The 24,375-nt window shown below is 46.7% G+C and overlaps 1 protein-coding gene and 1 non-coding gene across 2 annotated transcripts in view; both read right to left on the reverse strand.

The window, feature by feature from the left end:
* Positions 1 to 24,375, reverse strand: part of LOC120056271 (anoctamin-8-like) — a 34,946-nt gene that overhangs the window by 2,511 nt on the left and 8,060 nt on the right. Inside the window, exons 4-16 of the mRNA XM_039004519.1 lie at positions 20,418 to 20,556; positions 18,996 to 19,092; positions 18,563 to 18,679; positions 18,171 to 18,298; positions 17,429 to 17,590; positions 16,117 to 16,269; positions 15,428 to 15,554; positions 12,358 to 12,413; positions 12,144 to 12,218; positions 11,400 to 12,041; positions 10,974 to 11,165; positions 1,581 to 1,712; positions 685 to 795 (exon numbers count right to left, since the gene is read on the reverse strand). Coding sequence (XP_038860447.1) covers positions 685 to 795; positions 1,581 to 1,712; positions 10,974 to 11,165; positions 11,400 to 12,041; positions 12,144 to 12,218; positions 12,358 to 12,413; positions 15,428 to 15,554; positions 16,117 to 16,269; positions 17,429 to 17,590; positions 18,171 to 18,298; positions 18,563 to 18,679; positions 18,996 to 19,092; positions 20,418 to 20,556 — 2,131 coding nt within the window. The remainder of the gene's footprint in view (positions 1 to 684; positions 796 to 1,580; positions 1,713 to 10,973; positions 11,166 to 11,399; positions 12,042 to 12,143; positions 12,219 to 12,357; positions 12,414 to 15,427; positions 15,555 to 16,116; positions 16,270 to 17,428; positions 17,591 to 18,170; positions 18,299 to 18,562; positions 18,680 to 18,995; positions 19,093 to 20,417; positions 20,557 to 24,375) is intronic.
* Positions 16,636 to 16,708, reverse strand: trnak-cuu. Its single transcript has one exon. It is a non-coding gene; the product is annotated as a tRNA-Lys (tRNA).

A 24,375-nucleotide genomic window follows, 5' to 3' on the forward strand; every position in this document is an offset into this window, starting at 1 on the left:
TTTATTTAATTTTTTATTTAACTTTTTTGGTTACTACATGATTCCATATGTGTTATTTCATAGTTTTGATGTTTTCACTATTATTCTACAATGTAGAAAATTGTAAAAATAAAGAAAAACCCTGGAATGAGTAGGAGTGTTAACTTTTGACTGGTACTGTAAACTTACGCGAAAAAGTACATTTTGTGTGCACTATATCATCACGCACTGTTTTTTTTATCCGCAACAAGTCTTTTTGGTGGAAACATTCCACTGGTGGGGAAATTTGATATTTTCTTTTTGCAGATTCTAGAATATTCGCATGCAAATCTGTCACCAATTGGATGGAAACCTAGATTGCGACCAACTTTGGTTTGTTTCATGACTGTGTAAAGTTAGATGCCATATGCTGACATCAGCTTTCATGACTGTATGAAATAAGTTATGTAATGACATTATGACAGGAATATGTTATTATGAAGGCCAACGTTACCAGAGGGTTCAAATGAAGTGTCATACATACTGTTGTCAGTACAAAAGGATGCCCTACAGTGGCTATATGTATCAGAAAATGCAAAGAAAATCCACCAAAAGGACACAAACTTGGAGGATGATAGTGATAGACAAGGGTGAGATGTGAAGTACATTATATAACAGCTTGCTCTGTGGATTTATCCAAAAGTGTTTAGAGCTATACAACTGTACCTTGAAAGCCTCCCTTCGACGGTACTCTAGTTTGGCCATCTGGTCTGCGACCCATCCAGGGATATCAGGGATGGCCACATGGATGACATATTTGAGGAGGATGGCAAAATGCTGTATATCCCAAAACAAGAAAGGAAACAAACAACTGACATGAGAACACAGAAAAGTATAGATTGCTGGTATCAAATCCTAGATGCCATTGCCTGCCGTTGTGTCCTTGAGCACGGCACTTAAACCTCCCCACAACTGCTCTGCGGGCATCCAATGTGGCAGCCCCCTGTTCCAACCTCTCCAACCTATATATGTATGTGTGTCTTACGGAGGCTTTGGGATAAAGCGGAAGTCAAATTTCGGTTAGACCTTCTGTACAATTGATGAATAATGTGATCTTAACCTATACCAGAGTGGATAGAGTATGTGTGATGTTGCAATGCTGTGTGTGGTGTGTAGAGGGAGCTGCTTGCTCTTCTCAAGCCAGGCTAGATCAGCCAGGAAAGCATAACTCTTACTCTCAGGGTCGTGGGTTTGAGCCGCACATTGGGCACAAGCATTTAAGCAATAGTTTCTCTCAATTACCTGTCCTTTCCTTTTTATTTTTGAAGACAGCACAATGTGGATCTAACTTCTTGTACAATGCTGCAATTGATATTCAAAACAAGATGTCATCTTTGAGTGAAGGCTATTCACTTGTGCTTAGACACAACACCTCCTCCTTTTTTTGCTATGCTCCATTGTTTTATATTCTGTAATCTTTGTGGATTTATGTACCATTGTCCTTGGTTTTGATAAAGGTAGTATTTAAAAAGTACCACAATTGCTACGATTGTTGTCTGTATTTGTGGCATCGATCTACTAGGTGTCACAGAGTGAAGACAAAATGGCTGGCTGCGTTTTACCTCCAGTACCACGATGGAGATGATGACCATCTCAGGGCTCAGCCAGGGGAAGAGACGCTGCAGCTGACCACACTGGCCAATCAGATAACAGTTCACCATAATGGCTATCAAGCCCATGGCCTCCATTGCTGTCTGCACACAGAGAGAGTGAAATCTCTGAGGAAAAATAACTTTATGAAATAAATAACTGTTAGCATGCTTTTTTGCAGAGATGCTTGAAATTCCTGATTCTAAAATGGTTCTCTGAGCTTAATTGCAGGTGGGGTAAATATACACTGAGTGTACAAAACATTATGAACACCCGTTCTTTCCTAGATATAGACTGACCAGGTGAATCCAGATGAAAGCTATGATCCCTTATTCAAATCGAATAAAATTTTATTGGTCACATACACATAGTTAGCAGATGTTAATGCGAGTGTAGCGAAATGCTTGTGCTTCTAGTTCCGACAGTGCAGTAATATCTAACATGTGATCTAACAATTTCCCAACAATTACCTAATACACACAAATCTAAAGGGGTGAATGACAATATGTACATATAAATATATGGATGAGCGATGGCCGAATGGCATAGGCAAGGTGCAATAGATGGTATAAATACAGTATATACATTTGATATGAGTAATGCAAGATATGTAAACATTATTAAAGTGGCATTATTTAAAGTGGAATTGTTTAAAGTGACTAGTGATCCATTTATTAAAGTGGCCAGTGATTGGGTCTCAATGTAGGCAGCAGCCTCTCTGAGTTAGTGATTGCTGATTAGCAGTCTGATGGCCTTGAGATAGAAGTTGTTTTTAAGTCTCTCGGTCCCAGCTTTGATGCACCTGTACTGACCTCGCCTTCTGGATGGTAGCGGTGTGAACAGGCAGTTGCTCGGGTGGTTGTTGTCCTTGATTATCTTTTTGGCCTTCCTGTGACATCGGGTGCTGTAGGTGTCATGGAGGGCAGGTAGTTCACCCGGTGATGCGTTGTGCAAACCGCACCACCCTCTGGAGAGTGTAGGGCGGTGTAGTTGCGTGATACAGCCCGACAGGATGCTCTCGATTGTGCATCTTTAAAAGTTTGTCAGGGTTTTGGGTGACAAGCCACATTTCTTCAGCCTCCTGAGGTTGAAGAGGTGCTGTTGCGCCTTCTTCACCACACTGTCTGTGTGGGTGGACCATTTCATTTTGTCTGTGATGTGTACGCCGAGGAACTAAAAACTTTCCACCTTCTCCACTGCTGTCCCTTCGATGTGGATAGGGGGGTGCTCCCTCTGCTGTTTCCTGAAGTCCACGATCATCTCCTTTGTTTTGTTGATGTTGAGTGAGAGGTTGTTTTCCTGACATCACATTCCGAGTGCCCTCACCTCCTCCCTGTAGGCTGTCGCATCATTGTTGGTAATCAAGCCCACTACTGTTGTGTCGTCTGCAAACTTGATGATTGTGTTGGAGGCGTGCATGGCCACGCAGTCGTGGGTGAACAGGGAGTACAGGAAGGGGCTGAGCATGCACCCTTGTGGGTCAGCGAAGTGGAGATGTTGTTTCCTACCTTCACCACCTGGGCGCGGCCCATCAGAAAGTCCAGGACCCAATTGCACAGGGCGGGGTTGAGACCCAGGGCCTTCAGTTTGATGATAAGCTTGGAGGGTACTATGGTGTTGAATGCTGAGCTGTAGTCAATGAACAGCATTCTTACATAGGTATTCCTTTTGTCCAGATGAGATAGGGCAGTGTGCAGTGTGATGACGATTGCATTGTCTATGGACCTGTTGGGGCGGTATGCAAACTGAAGTGGGTCTAGAGTGGCCGGTAAGGTGGAGGTGATATGATCCTTGACTAGTCTCTCAAGCACTTCATGATGACAGAAGTGAGTGCTACGTGGCGGTAGTCATTTAGTTATCAGTTATCTTTGCCTTCTTTGGTACAGGAACAATGGGGGCCATCTTGAAGCATGTGGGAACAGCAGACTGGGATAGGGAGCGATTGAATATGTAAGGACAACACACAAGCCAGCTGTTCTGCACATGCTCTGAGGACACAGCTAGGGATGCCGTCTGGGCCGTCAGCCTTGCGAGGGTTAACACGTTTAAATGTTTTACTCACGTCGGCCACGGAGAAGGAGAGGGGTGGGCGCAGTCCTTGTTAGTGGGCCGTGACGGTGGCACTGTATTATCCTCAAAGCTGGCAAAGAAGGTGTTTAGTTTGTCTGGAAGCATGACGTCGGTGTCCGTGGCGTGACGTCGGTGTCCGTGACGTGCCTGGTTTTCTTTTTGTAGTCCGTGATTTCCTGTAAACCCTGTCACATACATCTTGTGTCTGAGCCGTTGAATTGCGACTCTACTTTGTCCCTGTACCGGCATTTCGCTTGTTTGATTGCCTTGCGGAGGGAATAACTACACTGTTTATATTCAGCCATATTCCTAGACCTCTTTCCATGGTTAAATGCAGTGGTTTGCCGCCATCCATCCACGTTTTCTGGTTAGGGTAGGTTTTAATAGTCACAGTGGGTACAACATCTACAATGCACTTCTTTATAAATTCACTCACGGAGTCAGCATATATAATGATGTTATCTGAGGTTGACCGGAACATATCCCAGACTGCGTGATCAAAACAATCTTGAAGCAAGGATTCCGATTGGTCAGACCAGCGTTGAATGTTTCTAGTCACTGGTTCATCCTGTTTGAGTTTCTGCTTATAAGACGGTAGGAGCAAGATGGCTTCGTGGTCGGATTTGCCGAAGGGAGGGCGGGGGAGGGCTTCGTATGCATCACAGAAGTTAGAGTAGGAGTGATCGAGTGTTTTACACCCACGCGTAGTGCAATTAATATGCTGATAGAATTTAGGTAGCCTTGTTCTCAAATTTGCTTTATTAAAATCCTCAGCTACAATAAATGCAGACTCAGGATATATGGTTCCTGTCACGACTTCGACCGAGGCAGGCTCTCTTTCCCGTTCGGGTGGCGCTCGGTGGTCGTCGTCACCGGCCTATTAGCTGCCACTGATCCTTTTCTCCCCCTCCCTATGTGTTTATTGGGTGCACCTGTTTTGTATTAGGGTGTAATTAGTTGGGCTTATTAGTCAGCCGGCCCGCACGTTTCTTTGTGCGGGATTGTTTGTTGGTAAGAGTGGTGTTTGTTTCGTTCTTCGTGTTATCTGGACTGTGTTCGTTTCCCCCGTGTCTGGGGTTGTTTGAGGAGTACACCCAGTGTGTTAGTAGGGTGGCCTGGTTTCTCCGTGTTCATTAAAGAACAGTTGTTATTGCACCTGCTGTTTCCCTGCGCTTGACTACGCACTCCGACACCTAGGCCTTACAGAATCCCGCACCAACCAAATGGAGTCAGCAGGAGCAGCGGCCAACCCTCTCCCATCGATGGAGGAACGGGTGCTCCATCATACCACCGTTCTCCACCGTATTGGATCAGCGATGGATTCGATGATGGAGCGAATGGACCGATGGGAGAGGAGTGGTCTCCTCTCTCCACCTTCGGCTCCTCCAGCTCAGGACTCTCCATCCCTCGGCTCCAGCGCTCTCCGTCTGACACTCCCGAGGGATTATGATGGATCGGCGGCGGGGTGCCAGGGGTTCCTACTCCAACTGGAACTGTACCTTGCCACCGTAAGACCCACTCCCTCGGGAGCGGAGAGGGTTAGTGTCCTCGTCTCCTGCCTCACGGGTCGTGCTCTGGAGTGGGCCAACGCAGTCTGGAATGGCCCAGACTCCGCGAAGGAGCATTACCCAGAGTTCACCCGCCGTTTTCGTGCCGTATTTGACCATCCTCCAGAGGGCCGAGCGGCGGGAGAACGACTGTTCCACCTTAGGCAGGAGAAGAGGAGCGCCCAGGATTACGCGCTGGAGTTCCGGACCCTGGCTGCAGGATCTGGGTGGAACGACAGGGCCCTTATTGATCACTACCGGTGTAGTCTCCGGGAGGACGTCCGCAGGGAGCTAGCATGTCGGGACACCGCTCTTTCCCTGGATGAGCTGATTGACATGTCCATCCGTCTGGACAATCTGCTGGCTGCCCGCGGGCGTTCTGAGAGGGTCCTGTACGTTCCACCACCCAGCCCCTCCGCTCCTATTCCGATGGAGTTGGGAGGGGCTGTGCCGAGGGGTACCGGAGGAGGAGGCTCTCCCTGCACCAGCTGTGGTCGGAGAGGACACACGGCCGATCGGTGCTGGGGGGTTCTGTCTGGGAGTCGAGATGGCAGGCGGAATGCTTCTCGATCACCCCAGGTGAGTCAGCACCAAACTCACCCAGAACCCCCTGTTAGTCACATGTTTGTCTTGATTTTTTTCCTTAAATTTTTTCCCTCTTCCCAGCATAGGGCGCTAGTCGATTCAGGCGCAGCTGGGAACTTTATGGATCGCGGACTCGCTCTTAGGTTAAGGGTTCCGCTTGTGCCGATAGATTCTCCCTTTCCCGTGCACTCCCTAGATAGCCGGCCATTAGGGTCAGGGGTGGTCAGGGAGACCACGGTCCCCCTGGACATGGTGACGCAGGGGAAGCATAAGGAGCGTATCAGCTTTTATATTATTGATTCGCCTGCGTTTCCAGTGGTGCTAGGGATTCCCTGGCTGGCCCAGCACAATCCTAAAATTTCGTGGAGACAGGGGGTTCTCCAGGGGTGGTCAAAGGAGTGTTCTGGAAGGTGTTTGGGAGTTTCCATCGGTGCCACGTCGGTGGAAAGTCCAGACCAGGGTTCCACGGTGTGCATTCCCCCCGAGTATGCCGATTTGGCAATCGCTTTCAGTAAAAAGAAAGCGACTAAATTACCACCTCATCGACCGGGAAGGGATTGTGCGATAGATCTCCAGGTAGACGCTGCGCTTCCCAAGAGTCACGTGTACCCATTGTCCCAAGAGGAGACGGTGGCTATGGAGACATATGTCACTGAGTCTCTGGGACAGGGGTACATTCGGTCCTCCATCTCACCCACCTCCTCGAGTTTCTTTTTTGTGAAGAAAAAGGAGGGAGGTTTGCGTCCGTGTATTGATTATAGAGGTCTAAATGCCATCACCGTGGGGTTTAGTTACCCACTACCTCTCATTGCTATGGCAATGGAATCATTTCACGGAGCGCAGTTCTTCACAAAATTGGATCTCAGGAGCGCGTATAGTCTGGTGCGTATTCGGAAAGGAGACGAGTGGAAAACCGCATTTAGTACCACATCGGGCCATTATGAGTACTGCGTCATGCCGTATGGGTTAAAGAATGCTCCAGCCGTTTTCCAATCCTTTGTAGACGATATTCTCAGGGACCTGCACGGGCAGGGAGTGGTTGTGTATATCGATGACATTCTGATCTACTCAGCCACTCACGCCGCGCATGTGTCTCTGGTACGCAAGGTGCTTGGTAGACTGCTGGAGCATGACCTATATGTCAAGGCTGAGAAGTGTGTGTTCTCCAAACGAGCCGTCTCTTTTCTGGGTTATCGCATTTCCACCTCGGGGGTGGTGGTAGGGAGTGACCGCATTAAGGCCGTGCGTAATTGGCCGACTCCGACCACGGTAAAAGAGGTGCAGCGGTTTTTGGGTTTTGCCAACTACTACCGGAGGTTTATCCGGGGTTTTGGCCAGGTAGCAGCTCCCATTACCTCACTGCTGAAGGGGGGTCCGGTGCGGTTGCAGTGGTCAGCAAAAGCGGACGGAGCTTTCAACAGGTTGAAGGCGCTGTTCACGGATGCGCCCGTGTTGGCGCATCCGGATCCCTCTCTAGCATTCATAGTGGAGGTGGACGCGTCCGAGGCTGGGGTAGGTGCCGTGCTATCACAGCGCTCTGGTACGCCACCAAAACTCCACCCCTGTGCTTTCTTCTCGAAGAAACTCAGCCCAGCGGAGCGTAACTATGATGTGGGGGACCGGGAGTTGTTAGCAGTGGTCAGTGCCCTGAAGGTGTGGAGACACTGGCTTGAGGGGGCTAAGCACCCTTTTCTCATCTGGACCGACCACCAGAATCTGGAGTATATTCGGGCAGCTAGGAGACTGAACCCACGTCAGTCAAGGTGGGCCATGTTCTTTACCCGTTTCCAGTTTACGTTAACGTATAGACCGGGCTCCCAGAACGTAAAGGCGGATGCACTGACCTTTTTTTACGACTCGGACGATCGGCCCACCGAACCCACTCCCATCCTTCCCGCCTCAAGGCTGATAGCACCAGTGGTGTGGGAAGTGGACTCGGACATCGAGCGGGCGTTACGGGCGGAACCCGCTCCTCCTCAGTGTCCGGTGGGTCGGAAGTACGTGCCGCTTGGTGTTCGGGACAAATTGATTCGGTGGGCTCACGTTCTACCCTCCTCGGGTCACCCTGGGGTGAAGAGGACAGTGGGGAGCCTTCGGGGGAGGTATTGGTGGCCTACCTTGGCAAGAGACGTTAGGGTTTATGTTTCCTCCTGTTCGGTATGCGCTCAGAGTAAGGCTCCTAGGCACCTTCCTAGAGGGAAGTTACAACCCCTCCCCGTTCCACAACGACCTTGGTCGCACCTGTCCATAGATTTTCTGACCGATCTTCCCCCGTCTCAGGGGAACACTACGGTACTGGTGATTGTGGATCGGTTCTCGAAGTCCTGTCGTCTCCTCCCGTTGCCCGGTATTCCTACAGCCCTACAGACTGCGGAGGCATTATTCACCCACGTCTTCCGGCACTACGGGGTGCCGGAGGACATCGTTTCTGATCGGGGCCCCCAATTCACGTCCCGAGTATGGAGGGCGTTCATGGAGCGTTTGGGGGTCTCGGTCAGCCTGACCTCCGGTTATCACCCTGAGAGTAATGGGCAGGTGGAGAGAATGAACCAGGAGGTGGGTAGGTTTCTGCGGTCGTATTGCCAGGACCGGCCAGGGGAGTGGGCGAGATACATTCCCTGGGCCGAAATGGCCCAGAACTCACTACGCCACTCCTCTACTAACGTGTCCCCCTTTCAGTGTGTATTGGGGTACCAGCCGGTCCTGGCACCATGGCATCCGAGCCAGACCGAGGCTCCTGCGGTGGAGGAATGGGTGCAGCGTTCCAAGGAGACATGGAGAGCCGTCCAGGAGTCTCTCCAACAAGCTAGTGGACGGCAGAAGAGGAGCGCTGACCGCCACCGCAGTGAGGCCCCCGTGTTTGTACCGGGGGACAGGGTCTGGCTCTCGACCCGAAACCTGCCCCTCCGCTTGCCCTGCCGGAAGCTGGGTCCGCAGTGTGTAGGGCCCTTCAAAGTCCTGAGGAGAATAAACGAGGTGTGTTATCGATTACAACTCCCTTCCTATTATCGCATTAACCCCTCGTTTCATGTGTCTCTCCTCAGGCCGGTGGTAGCTGGTCCCCTGCAGGACGGTGAGGTGCCGGAGGTCCCTCCTCCCCCTCTTGACATCGAGGGGTCCCCGGCGTACACGATACGGGCCATTCTGGACTCGAGACGCCGGGTGAGGGGCCTGCAGTACCTCGTGGACTGGGAGGGGTACGGTCCGGAGGAGAGCTGGGTACCGGTGGGGGACATTTTAGATCCGTCTATGCTGAGGGATTTCCATCGCCTCCATCCGGATCGCCCTGCACCTCGTCCTCCGGGTCGACCTCGAGGCCGGTGTCGGCGCGCTGCGGGAGCCGCGCGTCAGAGGGGGGGTACTGTCACGACTTCGACCGAGGCAGGCTCTCTTTCCCGTTCGGGTGGCGCTCGGCGGTCGTCGTCACCGGCCTATTAGCTGCCACTGATCCTTTTCTCCCCCTCCCTATGTGTTTATTGGGTGCACCTGTTTTGTATTAGGGTGTAATTAGTTGGGCTTATTAGTCAGCCGGCCCACACGTTTCTTTGTGCGGGATTGTTTGTTGGTAAGAGTGGTGTTTGTTTCGTTCTTCGTGTTATCTGGACTGTGTTCGTTTCCCCCGTGTCTGGGGTTGTTTGAGGAGTACACCCAGTGTGTTAGTAGGGTGGCCTGGTTTCTCCGTGTTCATTAAAGAACAGTTGTTATTGCACCTGCTGTTTCCCTGCGCTTGACTACGCACTCCGACACCCAGGCCTTACAGTTCCAGTTTACATAGAGTCCAGTGAAGTTCCTTGAGGGCCGTCTTGGTGTCTGCTTGAGGGGGAATGTACACAGCTGTGACAATAATTGACGAGAATTCTCTTGGGAGATAATAGGGCCGGCATTTGATTGTAAGGAATTATAGGTCGGGTGAGCAGAAGGACTTGAGTTCCTGTATGTTGTTATGATTACACCATGAGTTAATCATGAAGCATACACCCCCGCCCTTTCTCTTCCCAGAGAGGAGTTTAACTCTGTTGGCGCGATGCTTAGAGAAGCCCGGTGGCTGAACCGATCCCGAGAGAGCCATGTTTCCATGAAACAGAGAATGTTACAATCTCTGATGTCTCTCTGGAAGGCAACCCTTGCTCAAATTTCATCTACCTTGTTGCCAAGAGACTGGACATTGGCGAGTAGTATACCCGGGAGCGGTGGGCGATGTGCACGTCTACGGAGCCTGACCAGGAGGCCGCTCCATCTGCCCCTTCTGCGGCGCCGTTGTTTTACGTCAGCTTCTGGGATTAGGTCCATTGTCCTGGGTGGTGGTCCGAACAGAGGATCCGCTTCGGGAAAGTCGTATTCCTGGTCATAATGTTGGTAAGTTGACGTCGCTCTTATATGCAATAGTTCTTCCCGGCTGTATGTAGTAAGACTTAAGATTTCCTGGGGTAACAATGTAAGAAATAATACATTAAAAAAAAGGAAATACTGCATAGTTTCCTAAGGACTCGAAGCGAGGTGACCATCTCTGTCGGCGCCATCTTGTTTTTCAGTATATTCACATAATTTAGACATACAGTATATAGATTTACACTGAGTGTATTGATGCCACTTGTTAAATCCACTTCAATCAGTGTAGATGAAGGGGAGGAGACAACAGGTTAAAGAAGGATTTTTAAGCCTTAAGACAATTGAGACATGGATTGTGTATGTGGTCTATTCAGAGGGTGAAAGGCAACACAAAAGGACATAAAAGTGCCTTTGAACGGGGTACGGTAGTTGGTGCCAGGCACACATGTTTGTGTCAAGAACTGCAACGCTGCTGGATTTTTCACACTCAACAGTCCACCAGCCAACTTGACACAACTGTGGGAAGCATTGGAGTCAACATGGGCCAGCATCCCTGTGGAACGCTTTCGACACCTTGTAGAGTCCATGCCCAGATTAATTGAGGCTGTTCAATATTTGGAAGGTGTTCTTAATGTTTTGTGCGCTCAGTGTCTATATACTGTATGTCTAAATTATGTGAATAATTTATGTATGGGTTATTCCAGGATAAACTCATATTGGAGAGTAGTAGTGCTGACCTAGGATGATTTTTGCCATTTAGATCATAATGAATAGGATTATATAAACAAGGGAAACATATTTTGAATACGGGCCCAGATGTGAGCGACAAATGACCTGCCACTGTCCAATGCTCTCCACACTCTGGCCAAAGGGCCTCTGCAGGCCTGTGCAGAGCTTCAAGGCATCACTCCGGATTTCGATTATGTTGTTGATGAGGGCCCACATAGCAGCCAGCGGGAAGGCGGAGGAGAAGAGCACCACGTAGCCAAACTGGATGAACATCTCCTGGTAGTCCTGCAGGGTGTCCTGTTGGCTCATAGGTCAAAGGTTAGAGGCCAAAGTCACATAGTCACAAAGTCACATAGAATAGCATTTGTGTTTCAAATCACTTTTTACTTTAAATGTGAATGTACTACTGCATGTACCAGCTACTAACACTAGCCAGAAATACTGTCCAAGTCCATTAAATTAAACTAAACACATGTCCAATATAAACCGACGGTCAAGTTCATAACAACAGATCTGATGACTAAGACACACCTCATATGTCTGCATGCAGCTCTCAACCTCTGCTTGGCTGAGAATGACAGACTTGGGCTCATCAGGCGGGTCAATCCAGGACTTTGTCGCCTCTTTCTCTGGGATTGGACTCGTCCATCTCTGACATACTATCGTGTCATAGCCATTTGGTGGGGAGACACTAGTCCCCTTGGTCTCAGAGGACTCATAGGTGACAATGTCAGTGGCTATCTCAAAGATGCTGGAAGGATCCATGCCCTCCTCCACCAACGTGGGACTGTCCTCTGGCTGGGTCGCCAAGGCAATGTCCCTGGCAACATCCACCTTCTCATTGAAGCTAATCTTCCGTTGCCTCAGTGTGTAATTTATGTCCCACTCTTCCTCTGTAAACCTATAGCCAGCTTTTAGATCTCCTCTCTTCTTCTGTTCTGTCTGTCCAGGAAGTGTGGCAGGGCCTTTGGGGCTTAGCAGGGACTGGATAGTCCATGAAGCCTGGGCCTTTCCTAGAACCAGGCGGCTGTACTTGAGCACTATGGCCTGGAGAATCTCCCACACGACCTTGGGGGTAAATACTCCTAGTTTGTGATGCTCGTACAGATAAGGCTGGAGCACTTCCTTGATGTTCTGGAGGAACTGGCGGAAGATCAGGAGAGTGGCTAGCGTCTGTGAGGAGACAATGTGAATGATTCAGTTGCTATTCTTTGGGGGAAATCATTTTGTTCAATCGTGTTTTCCATTATCCGAATCTAATTGACAGATTTTTACCTCCTTCAGTCGCTCCATGTCCTTGAGGTAGAATCCGATGTAGAAAAGGCTAAGGTAAGAATTTATAAACTCAAACTGCAAAATGAAGAGAAGGACTTTCAATCAGACATGGCATTCCTAAATATATATACAAAAGTGTTAGTCAATAATACACCCCCGTGAATAACAGTGGTTAGTATGGTCTAAATAAAAATGTAAGAAATATCTAACTTACAAAAACCATTTTAATGATGAGATTATTCTCATAGGCACTCTGAAGTCTGTAGTTCTCTGTAAGAAAATATTACCAATCATCAAAAGACATTGCTCCATTTGATACTGATTACTGAACAAACCTGTGTGATCACTTTGTACAACACTACGTACCTGGTTTGAGGAGTTAGCGAGGTAACTTTGGTCAATTTTTGAGTTCAACTCGGGATAACAGGTACCACGGAAGTGGCTCACATTTTAGACAGGTACATTTATATGGCAACGATTCCTTCAGAACTAACCTGCTCCAGGGCAGGCTAACTCAGGGCTAACTCTACTACTCCTCAATGAAATGTCTGAGCTGCAAGTTGAGGACCAATTAAAACAGATTTCCTCCCTTTGACAAAGATTGCGTCATCGGCATCTTCATTTGAGGAAAACGACTGATTTAAATATTGTTTTTGTGTGTGTTAAGAAATAGTCATGTTAAAATACTTAATAAAAATTATTTTATCGATAGGAATGGGAAAAAAGCACACATTAATAAGCACAACAAAGACGGCATTAACAATAAGTAATAAAATAAAGACGGAACTTCTAAAAGCCTATTTCACACCATAGCCTGCTAAATCTGCAAGATAACTTTTCTTTAATTTTGACTTCGGCACAAATGAAAATGTGGCACTGAATCGCCCATGAATGTTTCAGCATTGTCTAAATGAAGAGTTCGGCATTCAACAAGTCACATGCGACATGCACGCACAGTTACAAGTCTGCTAAAGTTGGTGGCAGGTGGACGAGCAATATCCACCGTCAGTGGCGTAGCGGTGCCTGGAGAAGTGGGTATACTCTAATTTTGCTAAACAAAATCCAAACGGCCCGCCCGGTGAAGGAAAGGTGCCCAGTGTGAAAAATTCTGTGAGAAACCGTGACGTACTCTGAATGATCTAAAATGATAAATCCCATATTGGTGTCTCACAGTCAGGCCAACCCAAGCTGTTCTGAGCAAGTAGGCTAATAGTAGGCCTACTATTGAAATAGATAAATGAGGCTGTCAATGTAATATTGCCTGTGTGTAGCTGGTTTGTAGAGGAGTCAGGCGCAGGACAGCAGATGTGAGTAATAAATGTAATTTACTCAAATATTCACAAATACAACGCAAATATGCGAGCCCACAATAACGTACGTATTACGGGGGCGGGGTTCTGACCCCGGGGAGACGGGGGCGGGGTTCTGACCCTGGGGAGACGGGGGCGGGGTTCTGACCCCGGGGGCGACGGGGAGGGACCAGGAGTTTTTCCCCCTGACTACCTCAAGGTTGAAGATACCCAGGTTAGGACAAGTAATGCTTTAGAAAATAAACAGTGTCATTGATGACGAGCTTAGCTGGTCCCTTAGTTTAGAATTCTTCTTCGTGCTTCTACACCTGCATCGCTTGCTGTTTGGGGTTTTAGGCTGGGTTTCTGTACAGCACTTTGAGACGTCAGCTGATGTAAGAAGGGGCTTTATAAACAAATGTGATTGATTGATTGATATTACAAACAAACAATCACTCACAAACAAACATGGGGGAACAGAGGGTTAAATAATGAACACGTAATTGGGGAAATGAAACCAGGTGTGTAAGATAAGGACAAAACAAATGGAAAACAAAAAGTGGATCGGCGATGGCTAGAAGGCTGGTGACGTCGACCGCCGAACGCCGCCCGAACAAGGAGAGGGACCGACTTCGGCGGAAGTCGTGACAGTCAACTGAGTCAGAAATTCACAGGTTTCAGATTTGTATTTTTCTTCTTCCGGTTTTCTCTCTCAAAGTCACACTTTTATTTATAGAAAAACAACTAATTGCATCTTCTAAGTCCACAACAATGCTTAATTAAACCACATCAGGTGACCACTTTTGAGGTCTGGGAAAAATCAGAGATATTTTTTTGTTTGTTACCCTTTTATTCAAGTGTGCAGGCACCTAGCACTGTTGTTTGGTTAGCGGTGTTTCAGTAGCGCACATGAGATGGAGTTTGCAAAACAATTGGCCACTGGATTGATGCAAATAATCAAGATATTATTCTGCCAGGTAAGCATAGGCTACTTTATAGCTAGTTAACATTTAACTGGGAAGATTTTTGGGAAAGTCTTTCCATCTCCCCGAAGACAGTTAGGCCTATCATTAGCTCCAATATATTTTTTCTGTTCCTTAATTGTTTGAAACATGGACATTTCACTTCATATTGTGAGGCATGTCTTACCTTGTTTCAAAGTAGCCAAGCCAAAAACCGATCATAGGAATGTTGAGGGATTTTTTAAAAACACTTCCTCATATGCGCTCTCCTGTTCTATTGGTTTTCAAATCAACTTTCTTTAATTGTCTAGCAGCCAAAGGCATTATCCTAGTCACACAGTATTAGCAAACCATGATAGTTGTTGCATCTTTAGATCTCCCCCTTTCTAAAATTCAAACAGATATTTCCATCTCTGTTCATGAAACCGCTTGAGCATTTTAGAACGGTGTTTTCCTACAAATTGCATTTTGGAACATTCGCGTGTAGGCCTACAGTACCACCATGTGCACATTGCTGCACTTAAAATGTGAAAAAATACTATTTTATCAAAATTCTAAGCGAAACATTCAGATCTTTCCATCAGCCTTATTAATTTATACGCCGTGTATCTCCACATCACTAATTTGATACCCATCAGTGGGGATTAAGAAATTAGTATATGCAATGCCGACTGAAAAAAAAGTGGGTATACGGCGTATACCTGCGTATAGCCTCCACTACACCATTGTCCACAGTCGTAATACGGATGAAAAGCTAACTGAAGCTGGCTATCTTTTGAAAACCCCGAGTAGATCTAGCTTGCATCGTAGTATACCCCTCTGAAGAGATCAAAGCCAGTATTCATTAAGAGAGTCTCAGAGTAGGAGTGCTGATCTAGGATCAGTTTTGCCTTGCATATCATAATGAATAAGATTACATGGGCAGGGAGGTACCTGATCCTAGACCCGTACTTCTATTCTGAGATGGGTGCTCACTGTTCCAATCATTCCTCACCTGGTGCTGATATTAATGAATCTCAGCTGCACAGCTTACCCATATAATTGAGCCAATGGGCGATCTTCCTATACACCTCATCACATACAGTCACAACGATGGCCAGCAACATTTTAGGAATGAATCTTGTGATACTGGGTAACTCCTTAATTTCCATCACAAACTCCTATAAAAAAAGGAGATAAACCACAACATAGGTATATTTAATTACAGAAATACAGGTTAATTAACACTGTAGCCATTCTCTTTTATCTTAAAAGTGCCTACTCCTCAAAAGTTAATTGGTTTGCATGTGATTTAAATGGGATAGTGTATTTAAATGGGGAGGCAGGTAGCATAGTGGTTAGAGTGTTGGGCCAGTAACTGAAAAGTTGCTAGATTGAATTCCTGAGCTGACAAGGTAAAAATCTGTCGTTCTGCTCCTGAACAAGGCAGTTAACCCACTGTTCCTAGGCTGTCATTGTAAATAAGAATTTGTTCTTAACTGACTTGCCTCGTTAAAAGAAAAAAATCTATATATAAAAAAATGCACTAATCGTACCTGACATTAATACTACCAAGTGCTTTGATGAAAGGAGCTCCCCTCTAAACGAGTCAGCAATACATATTATTCATTTGAATTAAGCTGCCGCCCTGAACCTTCTTGCAATACCGGACCATGTTTGATGATCATGACTTTGGGAACATGTCTGATGAGGCTATTTCCTGTTGACTTAGCTGTCTCTTACCTGCATCTCCAGGCAGACGAGCATGGCCAAGAAGACAAAGCAGAGACAGAGAAGACAGATGGGGAGGCTGACCATCCACCTGAACATTGTCCTCTTCCAAGGTGGGTAGTATAACTCCTCACAGCCTGTTATCGGACTGCACCGCTTCACACCCTGCACACAGAGATACAGGCTTAGTCGAGCACCAACTAAAATGCTTGCTCCCAACGTGGGGCTCGAACCCATGATGCTGAGATTAAGAGTCTCATGCTTTGACTGCGCTAGCTCCCCCTTTATAAACCACAGGAGGCATGTGTCCCCCAAAGATAAGACAGTAGTTGAGAAGCGGCTAACACATTACCGCACAACGTGGGGCTAAAACCAACAACCCTGAGATGAAGCGACCCACGCTCTACCACATGAGCTAGCCAGGCCTGATAGCAACAGTGACAACGGCCTGTTTAGAAACCACAGGAGGCATGTGTCCCTCAAAGACACAATGGTAGTTGAGAAGATCAGGAACGCCAGCTAAAACATTTACGCCCAACGTGGGGCTCGAACCCACGACCCTGAGATTAAGAGTCTCATGCTCTACCGACTGAGCTAGCCGGGCCTGATAGCAACAGTAACAACTGCCCGTTTAGAAATCTCAGGAGGCATGTCTCCCTGCCCCAACCCTTGGAATTCACACAACACTCTCCAAGCCTAGAGCTCATATTACTTATCACTGTAGACCCGTGAACTCTGGCCCTGGAACAACCCTGGAAAAGTTACTTGAGGCTGGTGATGGAATTTGTACTCTGGCCATAGTCCTGAAGGAACCAAACAGCACTGGTAGTAATCTAAGGCTGGGATTCAATCTAAGGTGTGTTATAGAGTGCTATCGACAATACGTCTTTTAAATGCAATGTTCCCACAGCAGATGTCGGCTCAATTGGAAAGTACCTTTAAATGTCAATGGCTCTACAACGCGATTGAATCTCGGACTAATCTCCAGAACTAAAGTATTGCGTAATTGGTCCGCTGCTCGATCAAGTTCTGGGTCCAAACATTTTAAGAGAAGAGATGAAGAGATGCTAGAACAAGGAGCTCCACCCTCTCTCTTTGCACGTTACATCCCGAATGTTCCATCCCCTTCCAAAATTCGAACGATTCTAACACCTTTGAAATCGTGATATGTCCAAATAACCAGTGACTGCTGCTCGTTACTCCACGCATCCCATTCCTTCCCGACATATTCTACGGTACCAGTTATGTTTACATAGATCTGTCCGCGAGAGATTCATCTCAGCCTAACTCTGAAATTAATAGGATGCTATAATAGGACACTCACCCGAAACTGGCGACGGGGCTCCTCAAGGGGCTCGGCAGGGGTGTCCAGTGTTCCCCACATGTATGCCAGCTCGGCCTCTCTCCGCTTCCATCTCTCCAGGAAAAGCGTCGCCCACACCACGTTGAAAAGGGCAAACACTACACAGCAGATATCCTGGCTGGTCTGTTGGGGAGTGGGTGAGCCACATGAGATACATACAAATCATAGGGACAGTAACTCAAAAGAACAATGGACTGTATCATTTTACATTGAAGTCATTTCGCAGACGCTCTTATCCAGAGCGAATTAGATGAGCAATTAGGGTCAAGTGCCTTGCTCAAGGGTACGTCGACAGATTTTTCACCTTGTTGGCTTGGGGAATTCAACTGCTAGGCTACCTGCCATATCACAGGGATAGTAAGAGCTGTGGCGGGCGATACAGTTTTGAAGTATAGGCCAACACATCCATGTTTTGTTACATGCTGTTTTATGCAGTGATTGTGAAAAGATACACCTACGCATATTCCCACAATAGGTGAGTCATTTGTATTGTATAACTGTGAAATCCCATTGTGTATGTTAGCTACATTTAGCCTAATCCACGATCTGTTTGTGCTATCTTGCCAACTCCTATGTCACTGTCACTGGCAGATTAGGTAGTAGGCTGAACCACATTGTGTATGATACATTAGTTACTGTATATTGACCGGTTTATTGGCCAGTGTGTGGTCTCCATTGAGGCATGTGATGCTGGATCACCTACCTGGTCAGCCTCTGCCAGGATCCACATCAGGAAGCCAACAACTGCAGGGTACAGCATGGAGTTGGTGTAGAAGCCCAGCCAGGCAAAGTACATGCCGATTTTCACCCCAAAGTAATCACAGACGTCATCTAACACACAAGAATCAGCAGCCATGGACCAACAGACAGGAACCAACAGACAGGGACCAACAGATATGGACCAACAGACATGGACCAACAGACATGGACCAACAGACATGGACCAACAGACATGGACCAACAGACATGGACAAAAGACAGACAAAATGGGTTATTGGCTTCAGCTAGTGAATGATCATTTGAAGAAATGTGTATCTTTCTATTGATAATTGTAACAATAAGTAATGCTGTATTGTCTCAACAGGTGCTGCTCACCCAAAGGCTGTTTCTCACAGACAGCTTGGACCCATGACGTCATCAGCTGACTGAGGATCCGTTGCTCGTGTAGAGGAAACACTTGACAGATTACTCCTCTGGCCACCAGTTCTGGAACTATAATAAAAAGTGAATGCCATTTATCAGATGATTTTATCCATTGCAACTGACAGTCATATGGGTGCATATAAAAATAAAAAAAACGTTTTTACGTATGTGTGGTCCCAGGAATCTAACTCCCTATTCTTATGTTACAAACTCTACCAACTGAGCAATAGAGGAATACATTATTCATGTCCATACTCTCCAAACGTATTTAAACATTTGAGATCAATCCACATAGTTATCAGTCAATAATGAAGCCGTCTTACAGTATATGTTGTTGTCATGCTGTAGAGAAAGGGATTGATGAAATACAAATGTAACAGTTTACTGATTGGTTGTCCCTCCAGGAAGTGGATGTTGTGAAGGACTGCCCCTGGTTTGGCACGTAGGTTATCCAGCCAGTACTTGATGATACTCTGACGCTCCTAAAGACAAGGTAAGACCTGAACAACCATATAGATTAAGGGAACAAGGTAAAAGTCAGCAACAGGACATACACTATATATGCAAAAGTATGTGGACACCCCTACAAATTAGTGGATTCGGCTATTTCAGTCACACCCATTGCTGACAGGTGTATACAATCAAGCACACAGCCATGCAATCTCCATAGACAAACATTGACAGTAGAATGGCCTAACTGAAGAGCTCAATGACTTTCAACGTGGCATCCTATGTCATAGGATGCCACCTTTCCAACAAGTAAGTTTGTCAAATTTCTGCCCTGCTAGAGCTGCCCCGGTCTGTTAGTGTGCTGTTATTGTGAAGTGGAAACATCTAGGAGTAACAATGAAGTGGTAGGTAGGCCAGACAAGCTCACAGAACCGGACCGCCGAGTGCTGAAGCGCCTAGCACGTAAAAATCATCTGTCCTCGGTTGTAGCACTCACTACCAAGTTCCAACCTGACTCTGGAAGCAATGTTAGCACAATAACTGTTTGTCGGAGGCTTCATGAAATGGGTTTCCTTGGCTGAGCAGCCACACACAAGCCTAAGATTACCATGTGCAATGCCAAGCGTCAGCTGGAGTGGTGTAAAGCTCGCCGCCATTGGACTGGGGCAGTGGACAAGCGTTCTCTGGAGTGATGAATCACGCTTCACCATCTGCCGCTCCGACGGATGAATCTGAGAACGCTACATGCCCGAATGCATAGTGCCAACTGTAAAGTTTGGTGGAGGAGGAATAATAGTCTGAGGCTGTTTTTCATGGTTCGGGTTAGGCCCCTTAGTTCAAGTGAAGGGAAATCTTAACGCTACAGCATACAATAACATTCTAGACAATTCTGTGCTTCCAACTTTGTGGCAACAGTTTGGGGAAGGCCCTTTCCTGTTTCAGCATGACAATGCGCCGTGCACAAAGTGAGGTCCATACAGAAATTGTTTGTCGAGATCGGAAGAACTTGATTGGCCTGCACAGAACCCTGACCTCAACCCTATCAAACACCTTAGGGATGAATTGGAACGCCGACTGCGAGCCAGGCCTAATCGCCCAACATCAGTGCCCGACCTCACTAATGCTCTTGTGGCTGAATGGAAGCAAGTCCCCGCAGCAATGTTCCAACATCTAGTGGAAAGCCTTCCCAGAAGAGTGTAGGCTGTTATAGCAGCAATGGGGGGACCAACTACATATTAATGCACATGATTTTGGAATGAGATGTTCAACGAGCAGGTGTCCACATACTTTTGGAAATGAAGTGTATATCAGAGATGTTTACATATGTTTGGAGATTAGGGCCATAACGGATATAAACCTGTGAGGTGAAAAAGCACAACTCGCTCTCTATGTTCTCATAGATGTTATCTTCCTCACAGGAAAACCTGCGTGTTCCGCCTCCGTACTGTGGCTTCACCATTTTGTGCATTCCCAACAGCTCTGCACCACGCAGCAAGCTGAGGAGAAATGGAGAATGAGGGGAATTAGGATTTTAGCGGGTCAGATATTGCCTTTAATTTACAGTCCTGTTTCAGTCTCTATTTACCTAGCCTGATCCCATATCTGTCTTTGCTTTCTTGCCAACTCCTCCTATGGTCATTGTCATACCAAACATTGCAACACAGAACAAAAAAATCTGGAACCAGGTCACTATTTACGAATTTGATGTTTACGATTGATGTGGTAACAATGTGAGTACTTCGGCTGCCAAATAGTGGTGCTTGTTTCAAACAATGACACAGAAACAAAATAGTACTTATTAGGTAATTATCAAGTTTTCAAGTTTTAATGTCATATGCACAAGTACAGTGAAATGCCTTTCTTGCAAGCTCCAAACCCAACAATGCAGTAATCAATATCAATGTAGCACTAAAAATTACATACGGTAGAACACACGAGAAATAAAAAGAAGAAATGAGAAGAACATGAAAAAGTAAGTAAGCATACTATACAGTATGCCCGTAGGGGCACAGCGGCATACTATACAGTGCCTTCGGAAAGTATTCAGACCTATTCACTAAGAGACCCTGTGAGTTAGCAGACCAGCCCAGTGTCTCACAGATACAGGAGCCAGATGATTCTCTGCGGCGAAACGCCTTTCAATTCAATTCAGCAGGCGACACAAAATCAAATCAAATCAAATTTTATTGGTCACATACACATGGTTAGCAGATGTTATTGCGAGTGTAGAGAAATGCTTGTGCTTCTAGTTCCGACCGTGCAGTAATATCTAACAAGTAATCTAACAATTCCCCAACAACTACCTAATACACACAAATCTAAAGGGGTGAATGAGAATATGTACATATACAGTTCAAGTCGGAAGTTTACATACACCTTAGCCAAATACATTTAAACTCAGTTTTTCACAATTCCTGAGATTTAATTCTAGTAAAAATTCCCTGTCTTAGGTCAGTTAGGATCACCACCTTATTTTATGATGTGAAATTGTCAGAATAATAGTAGAGAAAAAAAGAAAATCTGCTTTTATTTCTTTCATCACATTCCCAGTGGGTCAGAAGTTTACATACACTCAATTAGTATTTGGTAGCATTGCCTTTAAATTGTTTAACTTGGGTCGAACATTTCAGGTAGCCTTCCACAAGCTTCCCACAATAAGTTGGGTGAATTTTGGCCCATTCCTCCTGACAGAGCTGGTGTAACTGAGTCAGGTTTGTAGGCCTCCATGCACACACACGCTTTTTCAGTTCTGCCCACACATTTTCTATGGGATTGAGGTCAGGGCTTTGTGATGGCCACTCCAATACCTTGACTTTGTTGTCCTTAAGCCATTTTGCCACAACTTTGGAAGTATGCTTGGGGTCATTGTCCATTTCGAAGACCCATTTGCGCCCAAGCTTTAACTTCCTGACTGATGTCTTGAGATGATGCTTCAATATATCCACTTAATTTTCCTCCCTCATGATGCCATCTATTTTGTGAAGTGCACCAGTCCCTCCTGCAGCAAAGCACCCCCACAACATGATGTTGCCACCCCCGTGCTTCACGGTTGGGATGGTGTTCTTCGGATTGCAAGCCTCACCTTTTTCCTCCAAACATAACGATAACGATAACGATGGTCATTATGGCCAAACAGTTCTATTTTTGTTACATCAGACCAGAGGACATTTCTCCTAAAAGTACAATCTTTGTCCCCATGTGCAGTTGCAAACCGTAGTCTGGCTTTTGTATGCCGGTTTTGGAGCAGTGGCTTCTTCCTTGCTGAGCGGCCTTTCAGGTTATGTCGATATTGGACTCGTTTTACTGTGGATATTGATACTTTTGTACCTATTTCCTCCAGCATCTTCACAAGGTCCTTTGCTGTTGTTCTGGGATTGATTCACACTTTTCACACCAAAGTACGTTCATCTCTAGGATACAGAATGCGTCTCCATCCTGAGCGGTATGACGGCTGCATGGTCCCATGGTGTTTATACTTGTGTACTATTGTTTGTACAGATGAACGTGGTACCTTCAGGCGTTTGGAAATTTCTCCCAAGGATGAACCAGAGTTGTAGAGGTCTACAATATTTTTTCTGAGGTCTTGGCTGATTTATTTCGATTTTCCCATGATGTCAAGCAAAGAGGCACTGAGTTTGAAGGTAGGCCTTGAAATACATCCACAGGTACACCTCCAATTGACTAAAATTATGTCAATTAGCCTATCAGAAGCGTCTAAAGCCATGACATAATTTTCTGGAATTTTCCAAGCTGTTTAAAAGCACAGTCAACTTAGTGTATGTAAACTTCTGACCCAGTGGAATTGTGATACAGTGAATTACAAGTGGAACAATCTGTCTGTTAACAATTGTTGAAAACATTTCCTGTGTCATGCACAAAGTAGATGTCCTCACCGACTTGCCAAAACTATAGTTTGTTAACAAGGAATTTGTGGAGTGGTTGAAAAACAAGTTTTAATGACTCCAACTTAAGTGTATGTAAACTTCCGACTTCAACTGTAAGTATATGGATGAGCGATGGTCCGAGCGGCATAGGCAAGGTGGAGTAGATGGTATAAAATACACTATAAACATGTGATATTAGTAATGTAAGATATGTAAACATTATTAAAGTGACATTATTTAAAGACACTGCAGGTCCTCGCTGCCACTCAGGAGCGTCATGCCCATAGGAGCGCAGGGGCATGTATACAGTGCCTTCGGAAAGTATTCAGACCCCTTGACTTTTTCCACATTTTGTTAAGTTACAGCCTTATTCTAAAATGGATTCATGCCATCTTGCTGTGGGGGAACCAGCCCAAATCTCTCCGGGTACTCATCGACTCTGGGGCCGATGAGAGCTTTATGGACGCTACCATGGCGACCGAGCTATGAATTCCCACTCGGTCCCTCTCCATTCCCATGGACATTAGAGGGGTGGACGGGCAACCTATAGGCCGGGTCACTCACAATACCACCCCATCAACCTACGTGCGTCAGGGAAACACAGCGAGAGAATCCAATTCCTGCTTATTATGTCTCCTCATGTTCCCGTTGTATTGGGATTATCTTGGCTCCAGCGACACAATCCCTTTATTGATTGGTCTGCTGGTGCCAACATGGGCTGGAGCCCGTTCTCCCACTCTCATTGCCTGAAGTCAGTGCAGCCTGCCCCGGGACGTCTTCCTGGCGGCTCGGAATTTCCCCGGACCTCTCCGCGGAGTACCAGGACCTCCCGGAGGTGTTCAGTAAGGCCTGCACCGACCCTATGACTGCGGGATCGACCTTCTCCCTGGCACCAGTCCGCTCCGGGGACAACTGTACTCTCTGTTGGTCCTGAGACCAAGACTAGCTGCAGGGTTCATCCATCTTTCTGCCTCCCCCGCCGACGCAGGGTTCTTCTTTGTGGAGGAAGGACAAAACCCTGCACCTGTGCATCGACTACCAGGGCCTCAACGACATCAATTGAAAAACCGCTACCCGTTACCACTCATCTCCTCGGCCTTCGAGCTGCTCCAGGGGGGCACCGTGTTCTCCAAGCTGGACCTACAGAACGCCTACCACCTGGTGAGGATACGGGAAGGGGACTAGTGGAAGACTGCCTTCAACACGGCCAGCGGTCACTACGAGTATCTGGTCATGCCATTTGGCCTTACCAACACCCCTGCTGAGTTCCAGGCTCTGGTGAATGATGTTCTCCGTGACATGTTGATCAGGTTTGTCTTCATCTAACTCGACGACATCCTCGTTATCTCCTGCTCCGCCCAAGAACACGTCCTCCACGTCCGACATGTTCTCCAACGCCAACCGGAGAACCAGATTTTGTGAAAGCAGAGC

This window comes from Salvelinus namaycush, chromosome 11 (assembly GCF_016432855.1).
Source record: "Salvelinus namaycush isolate Seneca chromosome 11, SaNama_1.0, whole genome shotgun sequence".
Taxonomy (NCBI): Eukaryota; Metazoa; Chordata; class Actinopteri; order Salmoniformes; family Salmonidae; genus Salvelinus; species Salvelinus namaycush.